Source organism: Ahaetulla prasina, chromosome 1 (assembly GCF_028640845.1).
Source record: "Ahaetulla prasina isolate Xishuangbanna chromosome 1, ASM2864084v1, whole genome shotgun sequence".
In the NCBI taxonomy this organism is placed as follows: Eukaryota; Metazoa; Chordata; class Lepidosauria; order Squamata; family Colubridae; genus Ahaetulla; species Ahaetulla prasina.
The window spans coordinates 296,809,665-296,834,466 of NC_080539.1; the positions used below are offsets into that span (position 1 = coordinate 296,809,665).

General features: G+C 38.3%; 1 protein-coding gene across 6 annotated transcripts in view; it reads left to right on the plus strand.

Annotated features, from left to right (window-relative positions):
• The window catches only part of MADD (MAP kinase activating death domain), a 102,933-nt gene that overhangs the window by 4,205 nt on the left and 73,926 nt on the right, over window positions 1-24,802 (plus strand). For all 6 annotated transcript variants that reach the window (XM_058161785.1, XM_058161790.1, XM_058161787.1 and 3 more), the window contains exons 2-8: window positions 9,476-9,645; window positions 14,545-15,159; window positions 17,761-18,064; window positions 18,365-18,496; window positions 19,217-19,330; window positions 21,112-21,192; window positions 23,724-23,780. In XM_058161785.1, coding sequence (XP_058017768.1) covers window positions 9,584-9,645; window positions 14,545-15,159; window positions 17,761-18,064; window positions 18,365-18,496; window positions 19,217-19,330; window positions 21,112-21,192; window positions 23,724-23,780 — 1,365 coding nt within the window. In that variant the 5' untranslated portion in view covers window positions 9,476-9,583. The remainder of the gene's footprint in view (window positions 1-9,475; window positions 9,646-14,544; window positions 15,160-17,760; window positions 18,065-18,364; window positions 18,497-19,216; window positions 19,331-21,111; window positions 21,193-23,723; window positions 23,781-24,802) is intronic.

Here is a 24,802-nt window from a genome sequence, read left to right on the forward strand (position 1 = left end):
GTTTGCATTTAATACCCAGTGGAAAAGATTACATTCCAAAAAACAGATCCAGAACGAAAGTGGATATTGAATTGAAATTAAAATGAATGAATATTGATTAAAATTAATTGCTTGTGATTTTTAAAAATTAAATACCTTATTTGATACATAAACTCATATAGTTTCTTGTATAAAACTATCTTAACAAATTCACTGAGCAAGAGGGCAGAAGAAGAGTGAACTGGACTGGAACTCTGTAAAAATAAGCCTTTTTTGAATTATTGTATATCCTATTGAATTTGATGGCTTTTACTTCTAGCTAGATAGGCATAAACTGGTGTCTTTCTGGGAATGGGTCTATTTAGCTGGATTACTCATGTAAAAATTGTGGAAGAGATTCTTGAGTTACTGACTTTTCTTTTTGTTTGCAAAAAAAATGAATCAGTAGATGCTTTTGTGCTGCAATAAAGTACTTGGAAACATTTCAGTATTTATTTTATAATAAATCCCACTATATTCAATCTTTCTTATTTCTAGGTTAGTCTATTTATAACTTCTATTTGATGAACTTGATAAACCTACCTTCTCTTTGGGGAGTATGCTATCCCCACTTTCTTTTCATTTCCTTCCATGTACAAGTGTAAGCTTTCCACTGCAAGCATTCAAAACCTGATATAATATGAAGTGATAAGAGCAGGGATGGTGTGCTTTGTCATTCATTTTGGTTCTCACATTTCTCCCTTGCAGCCAGTGTGAACATTTTGGCTATTCAATCACTTTCAGCATGTTAATCTTTTACATATTATCAGTGAATGTAAGTCGACTGCCTTCTCAAATAATTATTTGGAGAGGGAGCAACCTTATGCTTTCAAGTAAATATGGTATGTCATTTCAAAGGCATGCTGCAAAATAAATCCTAGGAACACAAATGGATGTTTCCAAAATATTGCAGAACAAGGACAAAAGGCACTTGGATATAATTATAAAAGCTATGATAGTTACCATAAAACTATTCAGTTTTCCTGAATATATTTAAATATGCCCTTTAAAGTCTTGATTATGCACCATAAAATTATATTTTCTTTTTTTCTGCATGCATCTCCTAGTTAGTAGCTACAGGCAATAATATATTGGCTTGAAGAGTAGACTTACATAAAATAGCATGAGCATTGGGACAAAACCAGGCAATGGTAATATATCAAATTAAAAATGAATGTTTTGAATGTTAACCTCTGAAAAAGCACAGTAATAAATATTGGAAGAATGTTGAAATATATAGTAGATGTAGCTGATGTAGCTGAAAAATGTTGACATACAGATGTATATGTTTTATCAATAAAAGCAATATATAATGAAAGTAAAATGTGCATAAAAATAAATAGAATACTAAGAATGATTCAGCATTTAGTTAAACAAAAATTATTATGGCATACACACACACACACACACACACACACACACACACATACAAATACATATGGATAAATTGTTTATGGTAATATTAAAGGTGTATTGATCCAGTTGATTAATTTATATATCTTGGTAGACTGTTTAGCAAAGAGTAAATGGGGAAATTTTAAGACGTGAAAATGCTGGTATAACAAGAGAATTGTTTGTGATGAGAAATGAATATTTGTCAAATAAAGCAAAAATAGCTATGTATAAGGGAATGCTTCTGTCAACTTTGTTGTATAGTAGTAAGAGTTTGACATATCAGGAATGACATAAAATGAATATAGTGCTATTAAGTTATTCAAGGTATGTGTGGCACAGCAAAAAGATGCAGAGTTAAGAATGAATAGGTACTGAATGAATATGGATTGAAAATAAAAGTGAATTACTGGTATAAAAAAACATTGATGTATTGTGGTCATATAGACAGAATGAATGATTAAATTGCAAAACATATATGAAGGAATGATTTCAGTGAAAGAAGAAGACCAAGAAAACCATAATTAGGTGGAGTTGATGAGACCTAATTAAAAAAAAGTAAAAAATTTAAAGAAGGGGGTGCTCAGTAGTTAAAAATGTTGACCTTGTCAGCTGGAGAGACCTGAGTTCTGCATGATAGGGTGAGTTCCTGTTCTTGCCCCAGCTCCTGCCCATCTAGCAGATCAAAAGCATGCAAATGTAAGTAGATAAATAGGTAACACTTTGAGGGAAGGTATAGTCATGCTGACTACATGACCATCGAAATGTTTTCAGGCAACACTGGCTTTCTTGGCTAAGAAACAGTGATGAGCACTATCCCCTAGAATCAGACAAGACTGGACAGGGGAAACCATTACCATTACCTAGGAAATTTAAAAAACAATTGGTGTATGAATATAATGGAAGCAAATATGATATAAAAAGACAGGAAGAGCAACGTCATATGCAGCTGAAGAATGCTAACAATGGATAGTGACATCACAGAGGGTTCTGCTGACTATTAGTCAATTATTCGATTAGCTCATTCTTTTCTCCCTCCACTTTATTTTTTATTTTTTAATTATTTTGTCAACAAGTACAAGGAAATAAGTATCAGTATAGACATAGACATCGACACATGAAAAAATGACACAAATAAATGGATATAAATAAGTAAAACATAGCCATAAACACATAAAAGCAGCACATATAAATGGGGACAGTAGGACAGGGTCGATAGGCACTCTGGTGCGCTTATGCACGCCCCCTTAGGGACCTCTTAAGAAACGTGTAAGGTCCATAGTAGACAGTTTAAGGTAACAGGTATGGGGTAGAGGACCAAACAATAGGATCAGGTAGAGTGTTCCAGACATTTACTACTCTATTGCTGAAGTTGTATTTTCTGCAATCAAGATTAGAGCGGATTATATTTAGTTTGTATCTATTGATAGCTCTTGTGTTATTGCAGTTGAAGTTAAAGTAGTCATTAACAGGAAGGACGTTATGATAGATAATCTTGTGTACTAAGCTTAGGTTGGAACGTAGACAGCGTAATTCAAGGTTACCCAGGCCTAAAATTTCAAGCCTGGTGATATAAGGAATTTTATTGCAAGCAGAGGAGTTGAGTACTCTTCTTGTAAAATACTTCTGGACCTTCTCTAATGTATTAATATCCGAATTACAGTGTGGTTCCAGGCAGGTGAACAGTATTCAAGGATAGGTCTGGCAAAGGTTTTGTATGCCCTAGTTAGATATATAGCGTTACCAGAGAGAAAACTTCGTAAAATAAGGTTGACAATTCTTAATGCCTTTTTAGCAAACTGCACAATGGAGTTTTTTGAAGTTAAACCCATGCAACTGGGATTTAATGCAAATGCAAATAAAAAATTGTGAAAAATAAACTCACAGTGGTATATAATTATGGTAAGTGCCATGGCTTTGTATCAGGTAGAGCAATTAGATTTTTTTCCCACTTTGTATTTTACATAGACCCAAGAAGGTTAGATATGGAATGCATTACCTAGAATTAAGAGGCCATACATAGCAGACGTTTTCCATATAAGAACACCCAAGCATCTACCCCTTATTTATATTAGTCCCAAGTATGAATCTTGAGTCTCTTCTTCCAACTATTTCAAGTCCATCTCTTTGACAACTTTTAAAGAGTTTTTGCCATCTGTCCCTTGTTTAGTGAATCAGTTCCTTGTTTAGTGAATGACTTTCTCAGATTCCCATCTCATCAGCTTCAATTCTTACAATAAGGATTTCCACTTCTTGTTGGTTGACAACAATTAACTATTTAAAGTGGCCTCTTCCACTTTTCATCAATAACAATTCTTATTTTTCATCAGTAAAAATTCTTATGTGACCGTGTCATGCTTAATAGCTTTTCAGCCTAGGGAGCCTAACTTTTGTGTCTGATTCTTTTCTATAATTTATCTTTTTCATATACTTCAGATAACTGAAGGTTTCCCTTTACTAAGGCATCAGTGGGGGAGTGTAGGGCCAACAGAGCTGTGGGAAAATGGATGGGGCAAATTCAAGCAGAGGCAAGCACAGCTGGGCAGGAGAATCATGAGGTCCTCACCTAATGACCATGTGACCCTCCCTTAATGGCCATTGGTAAATGGTGCAGTCATGTGATGCTTCACCTAACAACTGCTTTGCTTAGTGATAGAAATTCCTGTCCCAATTAGACTACCTGTAACTGCATTATATCCCTGTTTCTCAGCATAGTGCAATAACTCATATTCTATGCTAGGGTGTCAAACTTGTGGCTCATGGCCTGGATGCATCGCACTCTGGCCATACCCGGTTTAGCGAAGGGAAAAAAGTTACAATACGTCATGTGACGTCGTCGTCATGACACGAGTTTGACACCCCTGTTCTACGCTATTTAAATACCAGTAGACAACCCATGACTCAATGAGTCATTGTTTCATAGACATTGTTTCATAGATATTGAAACCAAATTCAGAGAAACAGAATGATCATGGACAGGAAAAAAAGCAGTGGGAACAGGAGCAACTTCCAAATTTCTGCTGGCTTCCCCATTGATATTCCTTATAGGAAGCTGATAGGGAGTACTGACTGTAGCTTATCACAGTGGTGCAGCAGCACGAAAGCAGTCACAACTTTGCCAAATTTAAATGCTATGATTCACTTTTTCACCCAATTGAAGAGAAACAGACATGTGAGTTTTAGTATGATACAGCTAAACTAATTCCTATTTTGCTTTTTGGAAATGTCACCTTAGATGTTTAAATAAAGATCCTAGAATTTATTAAGGTACCAGATTTGGTCCTCGATCTTTTCTGTACATCTAGATACAATTAAATGAAGACGTTTCACAATCTGATTTATTTATTGTGGCCTCTGCATATGGATTGTTTTGAAGGAAAATTTCTAACTTATATCTAGAAGGCAATTTTAAGAAAATTGTATGGAAGTATTGGGAGATCAGATTGTATACAATTGTAGATTGGGGGTTAATACAAATTTGATCAATAATCTAGTTCAAACGTGAAGAAAAGCTGGTAGTGTCTGTCAAAAATGGGAAAAGCCCTAATGATTAGGAAGTTACAATATCATACAAGTGCCGCAAAAACAATAGTAAATTACTGGCTCAAGGAAGATATCATACATAGGGGAATCTTGTTTGTAGTTCAGGTGAAGTTGATATGTTTGTGCATGCAAGTGGTGGTGGGGAGATGATGTGCTTCTATAAATAGTCCTAATGTGGTATGATCCAGGGACTAGAAGATGAGTTGCTATGGAGACTGATCTGACTCAGATTACCCGAGGTTCCTGTTACCCAGCTTTGTATGTGTGACATACAATTGTTATTGAAAGACTAGTCACTAGACTGTTGGTTGACTGATATATTTGATCATATATTTTTCTCTAGAATGTCCCCCGAGAAGGCATCAACTGTGTGAAAACTATGTATGAAAATATTAGTCAAATTCATCTGTAAGCATGGATATTGAAGAATGCAGGAATGCACAGTGTTATACTGTGGGGTCATTTTAAAATATATTAAAAACTAGGACTGATACTCGTAGGGAAAGTGCGTATATTGATAACAACAGCTTACTGGTAACAGTCAGGGAAAGATATTTTAGAAGACATTGATGACGATGAGACATCTATGCTTTTTTTTAAATCTTCAAAACTTGGAATTCTGTAGAGCGAGTTCTCAATTTATGACCACAATTGAGCCCATAGTTTCTGTTGCTAAGTGAGACATTTTGCCCCATTTACGACCTTTCCTGCCAAATTGTTAAGTGAATCACTGCAGTTGTTAAATTAGTCACACGGTTGTTAAATGAATCTAGATTCTCCATTGACTTTGCTTGTCAAAAGATCACAAAAGGGAATCATGTGACTCCTGGACACTGCAACATCATAAATATGAGTCAGTTGTCAAGCGTCTGAATTTTGATCATGTGACCATGGGGATGCTGCAACCGTCGTAAGTGTGAAAAACAGTTCCAACTCACTTTTTTCAGAACTGTTGTAACTTCAAATGGTCACTAAATGACCTGTTGTAAGTCACGGATTACCTGTAGTTCATTTACATAGCTTCAACTTGTTTTAGATGTAATAGATTGTAAAGGGCCACGCATTATTGCCAATATCTCTTCTTCCCACAGAAATCCATAGCAATATCCATTCTCCTTTCTGTAAGAATAGTTTGATAAAATAATGAATGATAATGTGTGTTGGCTTTTGGTTATTACTTTGTTTGTTTCTAGGTGTTCGCTGATTCGTTACTTCATTATCTTTTCCAGAATCTTCCCTGGTATTGAGGTCAGGCTGATAGGTCTGTAGTTTCCTGGATCTATTTTTTCCCCTTTTTTTGAATATGGGAACTACATCAGCTCTTTTCCAGTGCTCTGGCAGTTCCCCGGTGCTCCAGGATCTTTGAAAGATATAGTTCAGTGGTTCTGAAATCACATCTGCCAGTTCCTTCAGAATCTTGGGGTGTAATCCATCTGGTCCTGGTGATTTGAACTCATCTAGGTTGACAGATTACTTGATAAAATAGAAAAATGTGCATTAGACAGCATCACCATCAGATGGTTTCGTAACTGGCTGAGCAACTGCACTCAACGTGTAGTCCTCAATGGAACTGCACCTACATGGAAGGGGGTATGCAGTGAGGTACCCCAGGGCTCTGTTTTAGGCCCAGTACTCTTCAACATGTTCATCAATGATTTGGACAAGGGGATAGATGGGGAACTCATCTGCAGATGATACCAAGCTGTCAGGAATAGCCAACACTCCAGAAGTTAGGTTTAAGATACAGAAGGATCCTGACAGACTTGAATATTGGGCGCTATCTAACAAAATGAAATTCAGTGGTGAAAATGGTACAGTATATGTGGTACCTTGCTTAATAGTGGTGATTGTGAGAGGGATCTTGGAGTCCTAGTGGACAATCACTTAAATATTTATTTATTTATTTATTTAATCGTATTTATATACCGCCCTATCTCCCGAAGGACTCATATGAGCCAGCAGTGTGCTGTAGCTGCCAAAAAAGCAACAAAGTTCTAGGCTACATAAACAGAGGGATAGAATCAAGATCATGTAAAGTGTTAATACCACTTTATAATGCCTTGGTAAGACCACAGTCGGAATACTGCATCCAATTTTGGTTGCCACAATGTAAAAAAGATGCTGAAGAGAAGAGCAATAAAGATAATTAGGGGACTTGAGGATAAAGGACTGTTGGGGCCGGTTTAGCTCAGGCTGGTAAGGCCTGTTATTAAGAACACAAAGCCTGCAATTACTGCAGGTTCGAGCCCGGCCCAAGGTTGACTCAGCCTTCCATCCTTTATAAGGTAGGTAAAATGAGGACCCAGATTGTTGGGGGGGGCAATAAGTTGACTTTGTAAAAATATACAAATAGAATGAGACTATTGCCTTATACACTGTAAGCTGCCCTGAGTCTTCGGAGAAGGGCGGGGTATGAATGTAAACAACAACAAAAAAAAGCATATAAAGAATGGTTGCTGGGATTGGATTTGTCTAGTCTTATGAAAAGAAGGACTAGGGGTGACATGATAGCAGTGTTCCAATATCTCAGGGGTTGCTACAAAAAGGGTGTCAAACTATTCTCCAAAACACCTGAGGGTAGAAGAAGAAGCAGTGGGTGGAAACTAATCAAGGAGAGAAGCAACTTAGACCTAAGGAGAAATTTCCTGACAGTTAGAACAATTAATCAGTGGAACAACTTGCCTGCAGAAGTTATGAATGTTCCAATACTGGACGTTTTTAAGAAGAGATTATATAACCATCTGTCTGAGATGGTGTAGGGTTTTCTGCCTAAGCAAGGGGGTTGGACTAGAAGACCTCCAAGGTTCCTTCCAAGTTTGTTACATTATTAAACTCATAAAAATGAAGACAATCAACATTAAACAAAATACATTTTAAAAGTAAATCTTGTTCTAGAATGGTTTTTACCTTGCAATTATCCAGGGGATTAATGCTGTTTCAAGATGTTTTAAACTAAAAGTGTATTAGATGTGTGTACTTATACTGAAGTATTTATGCATTCTTTTTTCTTCTTTACTTCCTCTTTTAGCACTTAACTGGTAAAATATTAGGTTTAATATTATGTAAAATTGGGATCTACTGCTGGGTGTGAATCATGAAAAACTTGTGTAGCAATTTCTTAATATTTGAATTACTTTTGTTTTCCAAGAAAGGGTAAGGAAGCAGACTTTTGAGCGATATGATTAAATATTTTGCAGTTTATTCATAATATAATTTTCCATGCCTCCCTCCTGTTTTTTCCTTTCCCTTTAAAATTATTGTCAATATTTTGAGGTTTTATTATGTTAATATTTTTATGTCTTAGCATTTTTCTACTATATTAATTTAACATTGTAATATTAATTTAAAAACTATGAAAATTATGAGCATAAAATACTAAGAATTAATTTTTTAACAAGTTATAACAACATCTATAGCTAAATTTTGTAATGCAAACTAAGTATATGTTACTGTTAAACAATCAGGTTGGCTACATTTTGAGTACAGTTTATTTAAGAATATAAACATTATTATTATTAAGGGCCGTGGTGGCTCAGGCTGTAAGATAGCCTGTTATTAAACACAGCTGCTTGCAATTACTGCAGGCTCGAGTCCCACCAGGCCCAAGGTTGACTCAGCCTTCCATCCTTTATAAGGTAGGTAAAATGAGAACCCAGATTGTTGGGGGGGGGCAATAAGTTGACTTTGTATATAAATATATAAATAGGATGAAACTATTGCCTTACACAATGTAAGTCGCCCTGAGTCTTCGGAGAAGGGCGGGATATAAATGTAAATAAAAAAAAAATTATTGAGTTCCATCTGTTCTAGTTAGCTGTGTCCTAGTAGATATTTTCAGAAACTTTTGTGAATGTAGTGCTCTTATGACAGAAATTCACAATGCTCTAGATTGCCAGGCACAAAATGTATATTGTCATGAATGTTTACTGCAAGAGACATTTCAGCCCTTTCTTTACTTCCTTTGGGGGCGGGTGTCATTGTAACTTTGAATAGTTGTTAAGCAGTTGGTTGTAAGCCAAGAAATTCCTATATTAGAGATTTAGGAGTATTTGTTGGATAATGTGCTCCTGAACAAAAGCAGATAGCTGAAATAATTCCTTTTTCATTTAACTAAAAATAGACTAGGTGAGATGCAGACAGATAGGTCAGATTGTGAATATTCTTCTCATTATGTATCTCTTGCTGTTTGCTATAGAAGACAAAATGGGCTTGGCAAAGAAATGAGGAAATGTCCAATGCCAAGTTTAGGAAAAACTCGTTATAATTCTGATTAATTTTGCACTTTTCAGAAATTTGGGGAATATGTAGGTAATTGAAAAGATGAAACTTATGTTTTCAATTTTGGATATAGTTTTCCCTGTTATATTTACCAAATAGATCTAAAAGAGGTAAAACTCTGAACAGTGTTTTGCATAGATTGATGTTTGTCATATCTATCACAAATTGCTCAAATTATTACATTATCATTATCATTATTGATGGATGCAAATCTAATCTTGAATGGAATATTTCTTACTTGTAGGTTCATGTTGCAATTGGCAGAGGAATTCTCTTTAGAGCACATACTGGATATTAGATGGACCAATGACAAAGGAATTCATTGAGATGACATAGTATAGGAAACGAGACCATGGTGCAAAAGAAGAGGAGCTGCCCTCGCTTACTTGATTACCTTGTGATTATTGGAGCCAGGTATAGTAAACATCTAGATGTGCTTGCTTAGAATAAATATACACATATTATCACAATGGTCTAATAAAGGGTTATAGAAAATAATAAATAGCTACTGCCATTAACCACCAGCCCAAAGCAAGGTGGGAGGGGGAACAACATTTATGTTTATTAGTGGTGGTGCAGAATGCAGAATTGCAGGCTAATTCTGCTGACTGCCAGCAGTTCGATTCTCACTGACTCGAGGTTGACTCAGCCTTCCATCCTTCTGAAGTCGGTAAAATGAGGACCCAGAGTGTTGGGGGCAATATGCTGACACTGAAAACTGCTTAGAGAGGGCTGCAAAGCACTGTGAAGCGGTATATAAATCTAAGTGCTCTTGCTCTTGCTGGCATCTCTATAAAGCATTCAAAATAATGGGCGACTTCTACAGTATCATAAATGCAAAACACACACTGAATAATGAAGAGTGCCTGATGCAGGTGTCCCAGGGCTCAATTTATTAGTTTCTTAGATTTTTTATCCTGCCTTTATTTCTTTATAAGTAACTCAAGGTGGAGAACGTACATACTCTTTCCTCCTCCTATTTTCCCCACAACAACAACCAAGTAGGTTGGCTGGTCTGAGAATGAGTGACTGGCCCAAAGTCAACCAGCTGGCTTTCCTGTCTACAGCAGACTGCCTCCCACATATGTCTGAAAGCTTTGGATATTTATTTTATTTATTTATTAATTTATTTATTATTTAAATTTTTATACCGCCCTTCTCCCGAAGGACTCAGGGCGGTTCACAGCCAGATAAAATAAACAATAATATTACAATATAAATACTATTAAAATACAATTAAAAGACTTATTCAATTGGCCGAGATTAAAAATTTAGAATAAATGATAAAAACCCATTAAAACCCATAAATTTAAAACTAATCCAGTCCTGCGCAGATGAATAAGTGTGTTTTAAGCTCGCGACGGAAGGTTCGGAGGTCCGGAAGTTGACGAAGTCCTGGGGGGAGTTCGTTCCAGAGGGCGGGAGCCCCCACAGAGAAGGCCCTTCCCCTGGGTGTCGCCAGACGCCACTGTCTCGCTGACGGCACCCTGAGGAGTCCCTCTCTGTGAGAGCGCACGGGTCAGTGAGAGGTATTCGGTAGCAGTAGGCGGTCCCGTAAATAACCCGGCCCTATGCCATGGAGCGCTTTGAAGACGTTCACCAAAACCTTGAAGCGCACCCGGAAGGCCACAGGTAGCCAGTGCAGTCTGCGCAGGATAGGTGTCACACGGGAGCCACGAGGGGCTCCCTCTATCACCCGCGCAGCCGCATTCTGGACTAACTAAAGCCTCCGGATGCCCCTCAAGGGGAGCCCCATGTAGAGAGCATTGCAGTAATCCAGACGAGATGTCACGAGGGCGTGAGTGACTGTGCACAAGGCATCCTGGTCTAGAAAGGGGCGCAACTGGCGCACCAGGCGAACCTGGTGGAAAGCTCTCCTGGAGACGGCCGTCAGGTGGTCTTCAAAAGACAGCCGTTCATCCAGGAGAACGCCTACGTTGCGCACCCTCTCCATCGGGGCCAATGACTCGCTCCCAACAGTCAGCTGTGGACTCAGCTGACTGTACCGGGATGCCGGCATCCACAGCCACTCCGTCTTGGAGGGATTGAGCTTGAGCCTGTTTCTCCCCATCCAGACCCGTACGGCTTCCAAACACCGGGACAGCACTTCGATAGCTTCATTGGGGGGGGCCCGTGTGGGAAAGTACAGCTGGGTGTCATCGGCGTACAGCTGGTACCTCACACCAAAACCACTGATGATCTCACCCAGCGGCTTCATATAGATGTTGAACAGAAGGGGCGAGAGAATCGACCCCTGCGGCACCCCACAAGTGAGGCGCCTCGGGGTCGACCTCTGCCCCCCCGTCAACACCGTCTGCGACCGGTCGGAGAGATAGGAGGAGAACCACCGATAAACGGTGCCTCTCACTCCCAATCCCTCCAACCGGCGCAGCAGGATACCATGGTCGATGGTATCAAAAGCCGCTGAGAGGTCTAATAGGACCAGGGCAGAGGAACAACCCCTATCCCTGGCCCTCCAGAGATCATCCACCAACGCGACCAAAGCCGCCTCAGTGGTGTAACCGGCCGGAAACCGGACTGAACGGGTCTAGATAGACAGTTTCATCCAGGTGCAGGGGAAACTGATATGCCACCATATTTCTACAACCTTCGCCAAGGTTGGAGACCGGACGATAATTACCTAAAACAGCCGGGTCCAGGGAAGGCTTCTTGAGGAGGGGCCTCACCACCGCCTCTTTCAAGGCGGCCGGAAAGACTCCCTCCAACAAGGAAGCGCTCGTAATCGCCTGGAGCCAGCCTCGTGTCACCTCCTGAGTGGCCAGCACCAGCCAGGAGGGGCACGGGTCCAGTAAACACGTGGTGGCATTCAATCTACCCAGCAACCTGTCCATGTCCTCGGGAGCCACAGGGTCAAACTCATCCCAGACAATATCACCAAGACCGCCTCAGACGCCCGTCTGAATCGCCGCAATTTTGGTCCAGACCGTCCCGGTTGAACGATTTTATCGATAGATAACCGTTAAACTCCTCAGCACGCCCCTGCACGGGTCATCCCGCTCCCCTGGTGAAGGAGGGAGCGGTCACCAAACAGGGCGGCTGGGCGGTTATCTGCCGACGCAATGAGGGAGGAGGCGAGCAACGCCGCTTCTCAGTGCCACTAGGTAGGTCCTAGTATAGGATCTAACTAGTGTCCGATCAGCCTCTGAACGGCTGGACCTCCAGGAACTCTCTAGGCGTCTTCTCCAGCGTTTCATCCCCCTCAGCTCCTCGGAGAACCAAGGAGCCGGTTGGGATCTGCGCCGGGTCAGAGGCCGCAGAGGCACGACACGGTCTAAAGCCCCAGCCGCAGCCCGTTCCCAGGCTGCGGCTAGTTCCTCTGCCGTGCCGTGAGCCAGACCCTCAGGAAATGGCCCAAGCTCCGTCCGGAACCTCTCCGGGTCCATCAGGCGCCTGGGACGGTACCAACGTAATGGTTCCGTCTCCCTGCGGTGTTGGGTAGCGGTCAGAAAGTCTAGGCGAAGGAGAGAGTGATCTGACCATGACAAAGGTTCTGTGACTATATCTCTCAAGTCCAGATCCTTCAACCATATTGCTTGACATCACTTTATTAAAAGACAGCTTGATATGAATGCTAATATGCCAAGATCTCTGCATTTCTTCTGAAGAAAATATTAAAAATAATCAGAAAAAATTCATTATAAACAACCCGTTGGTGATGTCATATAGACTTTGAACTTCTTAGCTTATTTGATTACTAACAAGTAACCAATGTAATTTACAGCTTGGAATAAGAATTAAATAATAAAGAAAGAAAGGGAAAAGGTGCATGTGAAATGTTTCTGAGTTACTGTGAAGTCTATGATCGCAAGCAAGGTGTAGAAGAAAAGGTGGTCTGCCAAGTGCATTTCTCCTTTTAATACCCACATTGGCAATAGTATTGCCACATTGGCAATGTGCAATTGCATATTGTCCAACTGCTGTGACATAAACTTTCTGTACCTCCCTTATAAGAAAACAGTATTGAATCTGTTTCTCCATCTTATGATAGTGGAGAGAAGGTAGTTAGTGGGTGTGTTGGGGAAGAAAAAAGGTTGGGACAGTAAGATCACCCACATTCCATCTGTTCTTCTTTCAGTGCTGATGGCAGTAAAAAAACAAGCAGAGTAAGGAATTTACATAGCTTTATAATATGTGACTTGCTCCCTTAACTCAATCTTTATTTACTATTTAGCAGGACATTTGTAATTGGTGATATTACTTGCTGTGATTTATATTTATTTGTTTGATCCATTGTAGACACCACCAAAATTCAACTGACTCTGGATAGCTTGTAATATAAACATGATAAACATCCCTCCCCAAACTAAAATGGAATTTGGCCACACAGCGTTACAAAAAGTAAACAAACAGTCAACAAGGGGCCCTATCCATCTCAACCCAAGGCATGGGGGAACTACTGGGACTCTAAACCAATAGTTTGCAGAAAGCCAATGACATGCATTAAACTTAAATTGTAATTTTAGTTAGTTGTTCAGTTAGTATTTGAAATTTATAATTATATCGGGGGTATCAAACTTGCAGCATCACGTCGTCATGTGACATATCACGACTTCCCCCCTTAGCTAAAAAGGGGTGGGTGGGCTAGTGCATGATACCTCTGGCTCGCAGGCCACAAGTTTGACACCCCTGATCTATATGGTTAGTAATTTAAATATTTTCTCAAGCAATTACTGTGATATAGTTAAAACCTTATGTTGTGAGTTTTTGCCGCTTTGATTCAAATTTCAGTTTATCTATTGATTCACTTAACTGATTATTGCATCGTTCTCTTTTACTAAAACTTGTCCTTTCCCACCCTGACTTTCTTACATGGAAGTAAAAATAATGACTTACCTTCTTACAATTGAATTAGAGACCTCAAATATAAAACCAGTTTATCACACTAGGCAGTCTCGCTACTGCCTCTTTCTTTGCTTGGTGAAAAAAAGATACATTTTGTTACTAACCATAAATTTCTTGTTTCCATCATCTAATTTTCCATTTAGGCTCTGCAGTCAGTTATTATAATTATATCATTTTTTTAGCTATTATGTGTGTGATAAGTATATAAATCATGAGTATATTTTCGTTATTCTGTCCAAACCTGTCAGGATTCATAAGCTTTCTTTGACATATTACTGGCCATGAAGATGACTCATTTCTTTTCTTTCTGCAACTCAACCTACAATCCCCATTTACACAAAAAGAGTCCTGTGGTATTTGTGGTGTTTCCATTGGGAAGATTTGCATCAGTGTGACATTTCTACCTTAGAAATATTATATCTCAGTAATTTTATACTTGTATTCCTGTAGGCAACCAAGTAGTGATAGTGTGGCACAGACACCTGAATTACTGCGCCGTTATCCACTAGAAGACCACACTGATTTTCCACTGCCTCCTGATGTAGTCTTTTTCTGCCAACCAGAAGGATGCTTAAGCGTGCGGCAGAAGCGGATGAGCTTGCGAGATGATACTTCCTTTGTCTTCACGCTCACAGACAAAGATTCAGGCATCACCCGCTATGGGATATGCGTTAACTTCTATCGGTCCTTCCAGAAGCGTATTTCCAAGGAGAAGGGTGAAGGCAGTGGTGGACATCGTAGCCGAGATGGACAGAAGGCACCCAAATCTGGGGATGCTTCAACTGTGCAAGAAGAAAGAGCTAATGAAAGTTTAGAGAGCAGTGTCTCTCTCCACCCACAGAGCACAGAGCCAGTTCCTGCTACAAACCGGTCACCTCGAAGTAAATCATCAGCAAAAGGCACTCATCGTTCTCGTAACAGTACCCTGACCTCACTCTGCATTCTTAGTCACTATCCCTTTTTTTCTACCTTTCGTGAATGTCTGTACACTCTAAAGAAGCTGGTGGACTGCTGCAGTGAGAGGCTCTTAGGCAAGAAGCTGGCAATCCCTCGAGGAGTACAGAGGTATAGATGGAGTGCCCCCCCCCCCAGATTCCAAATTATACAGTGGAGTATAAAATTTGCTTCATATAAGGCTATTTGCCTATCAAAATAAGAATGACTTAGATTTCCTTCTCTTTTCATGTGAGAATGTGTAGGCTGCATGAAGACCACAGAATCTATAGAGAGAATTTGTTGGTAGAGTTATAAACTTTTTTATACCATATTATTACTTATTTTCTAGAGACATAGTTTCTATTGCTTAAATAGTGTGACCAAATTAAAATCTTGATTTTTTTTTTTTTGGTGGTGGGTTTGTAGTTGTAAATTAAAATTTATTATTGTTAATGATTAACAATTATTAATTAATTAAATTAATAATCAAATAATAAAAGCCTGATAATATAAGAAACGGGTGAATTAGGCAAACAATTTACATTTAAGAATAAAAAAATTGTTTTACATGCCTATTTGTTTTACATGACTGTTTTCTCCTTTCATCACATTTTTCCCTTCTCTTGGCTAATCTTCAACCTCAAAACTTTCCACATGACTCATACACAGCTAAAGGTGTAAAACCTCCTCTTCACAGCCTTCATACCCCAAAGACTTTATATAGGGCTATAGGCTAGCCCAGGGGTCTCCAACCTTGGCAACTTTAAGCCTGGCAGATTTCAACTCCCAGAATTCCCCAGCCAGCAAGGCTAGACAAGAAAGTTGAAAAAGAAATTGGAGGCGCAAGTAATGGAAAACCACTTCCATATTGTTGTCAAAAAACCCATATGGATATATGTATAGATTATAAGGAATCAAGCTCACATGTGGGAAACTTTATCCATGATCTAGGTGGCTTTCAAATATTTCAGACTCAAAATCTATTCCAGGCTTTAGAAGTCAAAACCAGCCTGTTGAATTGGGCTTGGACACAAAGTGGCAGCTATTTAAGTTGTATAGAATTGTGTATCATGTTCTGACTTTCTAACTCCAACTGGAATGTCTGAAATGCTGCATCTGTTTATTGAAAAGAGACTGGCATTTGACTACAAAGTTAGTCATGAGAATTTTTGTGTTCCCCCACCCCCAAATGTTCTGATGTTAGAAGTTTGATCTCTTTAAGATACAGGTAGTCCTCAACTTATGATCACCATTAAGCCTAACATTTCTGTTGTTAAGCAAGACATTTGTTAAGTGAGTTTTGCTCCACTTTACAACCTTTCTTGCCTCAGTTGTTACGTGAATCAGTGCACCTGATAAGTTAGTAACCCAGCTGTTAAGGGAATATAGTTTCCCCATTGACTTTGCTTATCAGAAGGTTGCAAAAGATGATTACAAGACCTTGAAACACAGCAATGGTCATAAATATGAACCAGTTGCCAAGCACCTGAATTTTGATCGCATGATCATGTGGATGCTTCAAAGGTCATAACTGTGAAAATGTCATAAGTCACTTTTTTCAGTGCCGTTGTAACTTTGAATGGTCACTAAATGAATGGTTGTAAGTCAAGGACTACCTGTACATACATGAATACCATGTCAAAAAGGTATGCATGCTATAGTATTCAATTATTTCATTCTGTGATCTTTGATAATTATTTCCTTTTGTGAGCTTTGATAATAAGATATGCAAGGATAATAATAAGAAGAATGAAAAGAAGTATGAATGGAAGCCTTTTCAAGCAAGCTGAAAGGAAATACATATAGTTAGTAGACTTAACATACAATATTGAGAATTATTATTTTGGGTACTGATTTCGGTAGTAAGTCTATTCCTAATGGCCCTTTTAATTCTACTTTGGATTTCAGTAACATGATATTGCTTTCTGCTTTTCAGATGCATAGGAATACTGTGCTACTTAAAATGTATTTATAAAATATTATTGAGTGTTATTTATCTAAAGTATTCTGGTTATTGTACAGTAATAATTTCTACAGTATGAGTCTGTGAAACCTGGTTGATTTCAAGAGTGAATTCATTTGAACCTTGACTGCTTTCATCATGAATGTAAAAAGATAATATTGCATATGTTACAAGAGAACTATTTATTTATGATTACTTTATAATTTTGATTTATAAGGTTGCTGAATTAATCAAAGACTGAATTTTTAAAAAGCTTAGATAATTATATTACCAGAACATTATTAACATGTCATTTTAGTCCTGCTGTCTGTCTTTTCATAGTTTGAAAGCTAAGATTGGGAGAACATAATATACATAATTTGAAATGTATACTCTCAAGTCTGATCTCTGTTCAGTGACCTCTCCCACCAACAACCATATGTATACTTGTTGCATGACACAATGCTACACAAGTGTGTAAAACTGATAAAGCAGATTCTAGATTATAAACAATTTTACAATTGCTTTTTATATAGTAATCTTTTGGGTTTAGTGTGATGCCCATTATGGCTCAGTGCTATATATTGCAGCATACTATGGTGACTTGTTCAGAAAACCATGGTTGGTTTTTTGATTTAATATTATATATGTCTGCAGTCTAAAGTGTCAAAAGTATCTTCTGAATTTTTATTGTTCTCTTGGAACAAAGCTGTAGCCTAATGTTTTTTGCAGGATTTTCAGTAGAACTACTAAAAGTAGGTGTATTAATCATACTGTTTTTTATAAAGGGACACCATGTGGCGGATTTTCACAGGCTCACTGCTTGTGGAGGAGAAATCTAGTGCTTTGCTACATGATTTGCGTGAAACCGAGGCTTGGATTTATCGGCTTCTTCGCTCACCTGTGCCAGTTGCTGGCCAGAAACGTGTGGATGTGGAAGTCTTACCTCATGAATTGCAGCCAGCCTTGACGTTTGCCCTCCCTGACCCTTCCCGCTTTTCTCTGGTGGATTTCCCTTTGCATTTGCCCTTGGAGCTGTTAGGTGTGGATGCCTGTTTGCAAGTACTGTCCTGCATTCTTCTGGAACATAAGGTGAGAGGAAAACGCGGCCGATTCATCTTAGATAATTTGGCAGTGAGAACTGCATTGCCTTTCCACAATGTTTCAGTAGCGCTTTAGCATGGAAGATTATGTAGCTTTGTCACAATCAATAATTTCCTATTATTGTCCACTGAGGGATAAAGGGTGTGTCCTTCATAATTGTATCTTTTTGTGTAAAATAGCATTTGATTAAGGAAGCAGCACTGCAGATGAAAATAGAACTAAGTAGCCTATAAGAAAATTTAGAATTTTGTTTTATGGTTGCACTAATGCAATTTTCTTTGGCTTCAGGTAGTACTGCAGTCTCGAGATTACAATGCTCTATCCATGTCTGTGATGGCATTTGTATCTATGATCTACCCATTGGAATACATGTTCCCGGTGATTCCTCTCCTTCCTACCTGCATGGCTTCCGCAGAACAGGTATATCAATGGTTGTGTTAGGACAGTCCAGCCTTGACTCAACTAAAAAGACTTTCCTTAGAGCCAATATGTGTATCTGATTTTTTTTTCAGTGTATTGCTTACTTTTACTGAAATCTTCAGTTTATTTTTTTCCCTTGCACTTGGGAAGAATTAAGAATGTTTTCAAAGGGTTATTTTTCTAAAAAAAAGTCTAAATTCTTTCCTTCTACACACTTTTCTATATTGGTTATTTTAGAACAATGAGTGTTTTACATTTGATTTACTGTAGCTTGAAAAAAAATAATTGTATGCCTTTGAATTAGTAGTTTGGATCCTGGTAATTGCCTGGACTAATCCCTGCAGTTTTCTTGACAAGGTTTTCAAAGTGGTTCACCATTGCCTTTTCTCTAGGGCTGACAAAGAGTGACTGATCCAGAGGCAGATATCTGGCTTTGTGCCCAAGACAGGATTAGGCCTTCTGGTTTCTTACAAGATGGCATTATTTCTACATGAAGCTAGATTTCAAAAACAATATTACTTTGATTATTTCCAAACGTATTTTCCAGCTTATGCTGTCTATGTTTAAGGAGTTTCCCAACTATTTAATTGTCTACTCAGCTTTCAGTTATGCTTACTTCTGATATACCTTCTCCCAAAATATACTTTATATACATTAGTATCTACACTTGCCCAGTTTTGTTCTTATCTGACTTTTATTATTATTTTCTACCCATTACAGCTACTCCTAGCCCCCACACCTTATATTATTGGAGTCCCAGCAAGCTTCTTCCTATATAAGTTAGACTTTAAAATGCCAGATGATGTATGGCTGGTGGATCTAGACACCAACAAGGTAACTAGTTTCTATTTATTATTAAATCTAATTTAGAGAAGTATTTAGGGATCCTTATACGCACAATTGGAACTGGAATTTCAATCACCAAGCGGTGTGTTTATTAAGCAAGACATTATGTGAGCACATCAATTTTATGACCATTTTATCATGGTTGTTAAGTGGACTACATTGTTAAGTAAATCATATGGTTGCAAATCCTGCTTCCCCGATTGACCTTACTTGTTAGAAGCTGGCTTGAAAGTTGCAAATCCTGTGACTGCAAGATGCTGCAATCGTCATAAATGCAAATCAGTTATGAATCGTTGGGGTGCCGCAGGGGTCTGTTCTCTCGCCTCTCTTGTTCAACATCTATATGAAGCCGCTGGGTGAGATCATCCATGGTTTTGGGGTGCAATATCACCAGTACGCTGATGATACTCAGCTGTACATTTCCACCCCTGACCACCCCAACGAGGCCGTTGAAGTGATGTCCCGGTGTCTGGAGGCCGTGCGGGTCTGGATGGGGAGGAACAGGCTTCGGCTCAATACCTCCAAGACTGAGTGGCTGTGGATGCCGGCATCCCGGTACAGCCAGCTAGTTCCATCGCTGACTGTTGGAGCCGAGTCATTAGCCCCTATGGAGAGGGTTTGCAACTTGGGCGTTCTCCTGGATGCTCGGCTGTCATTAGAAAAACATATGACGGCCATCGCCAGGGGAGGTTTTTATCAGGTGCACCTGATTCGCCAGTTGCGCCCCTTCATAGACCGGGATTCCCTATGCACGGTCACTCATGCCCTCGTCACTTCCCGCCTGGACTACTGTAACACTCTCTACATGGGGCTCTCCTTGAAGAGCACCCGGAGGCTCCAACTGGTCCAGAATGCGGCTGCGCGGGTAATAGAGGGAGCTACTCGTGGCTCCCATATAACACCTCTCCTGCGCAGGCTGCACTGGTTGCCGGTGGTCTTCCGGGTGCAATTCAAGGTGTTGGTTACCACCTTCAAAGCGCTCCATGGCACAGGACCGGGCTATTTACGGGACCGTCTGCTGCCACCGATAGCCTCCCACCGACCTGTGCGCTCACACAGGGAGGGTCTCCTCAGGGTGCCGTCAGCCAAACAATGTCGGCTGGCGACCCCCAGGAGAAGAGCCTTCTCTGTGCGAGCACCTACCCTCTGGAATGAGCTTCCTCTGGGGTTACGATTACTCCCCGACCTCCGGACCTTTCGCCGTGAACTAAAGACCTTTCTGTTTCACCATGCAGGGCTGGCCTGATACACTACGGTTTTAATTGGGGTTTTTATCATTTTTATTATAGTTTTTAAATGGGGTTAGCCAAATTGAATAAGATTTTTAAAATGCTTTTAATTCTATTTATAATTTGTTTTATGTTGGCTGTAAACCGCCCTGAGTCCTTCGGGAGAAGGGCGGTATAAAAATCAAATAAATAAATGAATGAATGAATGAATGAATGAATGCATGCCCAAACAGCGATCACAAGAATGTGAGGGTGATGTGATGGTTGTAACTTTGAGGACAGATCATAAGTCAGTATTATGAGTTCTCTAATTCCGCATTGCTTTTACTAACACAGATATCTGTTCTCTCCTGCTTCTAAAACAGCAATTTCCTGATCACCTGATATTTGATGGATTATTTGGTTCTCTTTGTCATATTATGATCTGGAGCATAGATTCCTGTGCATGAGTTGTTAATTGAGCTTGTTTCTATGGTACATAAAAGAAATCCATTCAAGGGATTTCCTTGATGCAATGTTATTTTTTAATTTTAATTTCAGGTCATTGTTCCTACAAATGCTGAATTACTGCCTGTTTTGCCAGAACCGGAAGTTTTAGAACTGAAAAAGCATCTGAAGCAGGTAAGTTAATGTTCTGGTGAGTATGGTTAAGAGTTTAAAACTAAGATGAGAGTGTTGGGACAACAGAAACTTGGACCAAAGTTTAATAGGTTCAGGCTCAAAGTTGGTTATAATTCCACAATCATCATTTTACCACTTGTGAAGGAAAATCTCTGTGAACATCAGAGGTGTATATTAGAGAAAATTAGTAATGAAATAGTATTAGAACAAGGAGGCTCTGGCTACTTATTGAAGTTCCTTCTAATTTCTGATCTCCAAATGAGCAGGTACTTCAAAAAATAGCTTGCCTTGAAGAGCTACTTGAATGTAGAAAATGTATTTAGAGGAGGATATGAGAAATCCTAGCTCTTATTAGATTTGGAACAAACATTTTATGTAATAATTTTCTTCCTTCCTTTTCATTTCTCCTCTAATTTTTTCAAAATAGTAATTGTCTCCCCCCCCCCAAGAATCAATTTATTTTATTTTGCTTATTTCATGAAGGTACACAGACTTGTTTTTTTCTGTGAATTATGTTCTAGAAATATACTGTGTTTCTTTTGAAGTCAGTATGTGTGGGAATTTGAAGAGAGAAAACCAACAGGAAAGGCTTTGGATCAGTACTAAGAGTAGTCACATTCATAATTAATAATTGGTTATTATTTTTAAAAAGGTCAGAATAAAATATTTGGTGAGCTAGTAATGATTCCTCCCCCTCCAGTGATGTATTAGAGTGTGGATAAGGAAAAAAAAAATAGCTGAAAAAGGGCTGCATGTCCAAAACACATTAGGTAACCACAAGAACATTTTGTAAAGACAGTAAAACAACTTCTGCTCTTCAGTTTGTCCAGTTTTGGCCTATAACCCGTCATTTCACCTTTCTCCTATATTAATTTACTCCTATATTTATGGAACAATCTTATGGATGTTTATTTATTTATTAAATTGATTTATATGGTGTTTCCAATAATGGTATATTAAGCTTCAGAGTAAAAAAATGTGTACCCTAGAAAGGTATAATATATGGACCATCATATGGAAAATCATGGTCAAACATAATGTTAAACTACAATTGATCATCAGGCCAACTTTAGAATTGTCTTTCATTTTAGACTGCCTACAATTTAGCTTGTAATTCAGATTCAAACTGTGTTTAATAATAATAATAATTCATTTAAAAAAAGCCACATTTATAAAGTGTGGATTAAATTTAGCTTATTTTAATTAAACATAGCTATGATTAACCACAATTTGAAACTTGGTAGTACTAGCACTCAACTATAGTATAATTTTGTGTAATCCTAATCAGTCATATATATAGTGATAAAAATTGAATTTCTTTATTGAGGCTTGGAGTTTTATGCGAGATCTATTCATACACATGACAATCTTGATGTGGTCATGAAGCTTTGAAATCATCTTGAATTGCTATTGTTGAATTGTTATCAATGTGTATGCTTCAAACGGCATTAGAATGTGGTTTATCTCATCCTTACTCCACCGTCATTTTGATAAGCTACATCTGACATATGTCAAACTCTGTGACTATTCATATCATTCAGAACCACATAAAAGGCTTTGCCACTCTCTTTAAAATGGTTTTATACATTCAACCTTGACTTAATAACTGCACAAAGCTCATTCTTTTGTTCCTACCCTTCCCACTCATTGTATGCCTTAAACATTTTGATTTTTCTATGACTTGTTTTCCCATTGTACATCATTAATTTCCTATTTCTATTCACATAGTTGCCAATGAAATCCACATTTCTGAAGTTTTTTTTAATTATATTTCATAATAGAGGTTTTATGACTTTTGTATTTTTCTTCCCCATTGCTCTTTTATTGTTCCTCTTTGCATGTTGCATGCAATATATATATATAGGTAAAGCGTTACAGCAGCAGTTCAAAAGCTACTGCTTCTGTCTCTCATAGAAGAGCAGGACTATGTGTGATTTTTTGTGTAAGCTAATGCAACAAACCAACAGGCAGTAGAATCTGCAATCTCTCTTTCTGATCTGTTTGGTTTTCTGTTTCCACAGTTTAAGGGGCTGTTGGCAACATTCCCACACACCTGAACAATATGAATAAAATAAAAATGTGTATTTTATTTTAACAGATAGGAAACACAATTTTATTTTTTATGAAACAAGTTAAGGCAAGAAGGGAAAAAAAATCTTTACTGATGGTAATGAATCTAGGCAACAAACCTATGTGAATACTTATGTAAAATCCTTAAAATGATTTTTACAGCCCATTCACTACAGTCACAACATCAGATGTTAGTGTATTGTTAAAATATATGTGGTGCATCAATTTACTAGCCCTCAGTACTTTTTAAGGGAACATGTTTGCAAACAGGTGTATGGGAGCAAAGAAGCCTGGCCTCCTTCAAGAACTGTGCTTTTTATTTTTATTTATTTTTATTTATTTTCTCATCTGTGGTATTAGTAATAATAGACTTTTCTCCATCTGTCTCTATGTGATCATGTATTCGTCTTTGGCTCTGATTGTCGCTGATGTTGTCATGTGATCTTCCATCTTGCCTCCAGACTCTGATTAGCATGTCTGCAATCACTCAGCAACAACTGCTCACGCCTGAAAAAAAGGTGTCTTTATTTTACCTTTTTCTCCCTCAAGTTGCCATTGGGTAATTTTTTGTTAGTCTATTTTGATGTATTGGCTTTTGCAAAGAAAGGGAATTTTGGTGGAAGATATCAGTAAAAGGCGGTGAACTAAAAAAGGAAGATAAATAAAAGAAATTCACATGGCTTGAGAGTAGGCCACCCACTCCTCCAAAGAAGCTGAAATTGAGAAAAGTTTAGAGTACAGTCTAGAGAACTAAAATGTGTTTTTTTTGTATGTTCAATATGTCAAACCAAGATAAAGATACTTGTTTTGTGAATATTACAAATGTGATATGGGAAGTTCCTCTTCAGAAGCCAGAAAAGGTGATAAAATCAAAACTGTTGAAAACTGAAGCCTTCTAGGAATCTGGGCTTTCATAGTATAGTGAAGAATGGATTAACTCTGCTCCTTTTTATATGACATAAAGGGCAAAATTGGAATCTCAAAACAAATTAGCTGAGTTGAGCATTCAGAACAAGAAATAACTACCCAATAATGTAAATGTTTATTAATAATACTAATGCGTATTAATCTATTTAATGCATTTGTGTATCAGCCTCCATAAAAATGTGCTCTAAGGTAATTTCTAATGTTTAAAATAAAAATAGTAATAAAATATGCATTAATAATACATACGTTTGTATCAAAATCATTAGAGTTTATGCCATTAAATCAAACAATATTTATTTGTTTATCGAGTTTCTACACTGCCCGTCTCACCTAAGTTTTGGAGGGAAACACTTTTTAAATAAGTTCCTAAAAAGAAAAATCTAGATGTGCTTTTTTTTCAGAGTGTATTCCCCAACAGATAAAAACTTCTTATTGCCACCTATCTTATATTTGATAGTATGTGCATTCTAAATGGATGTTCTTAACTTGATTTGGAAGTATAGTCCAAAGGTCTGGTACATGTTATCTTCTCTTTTATGTACACTGAGAGCATATGCACCAAGACAAATTCCTTGTGTGTCCAATCACGCTTGGCCAATAAAAAATTCTATTC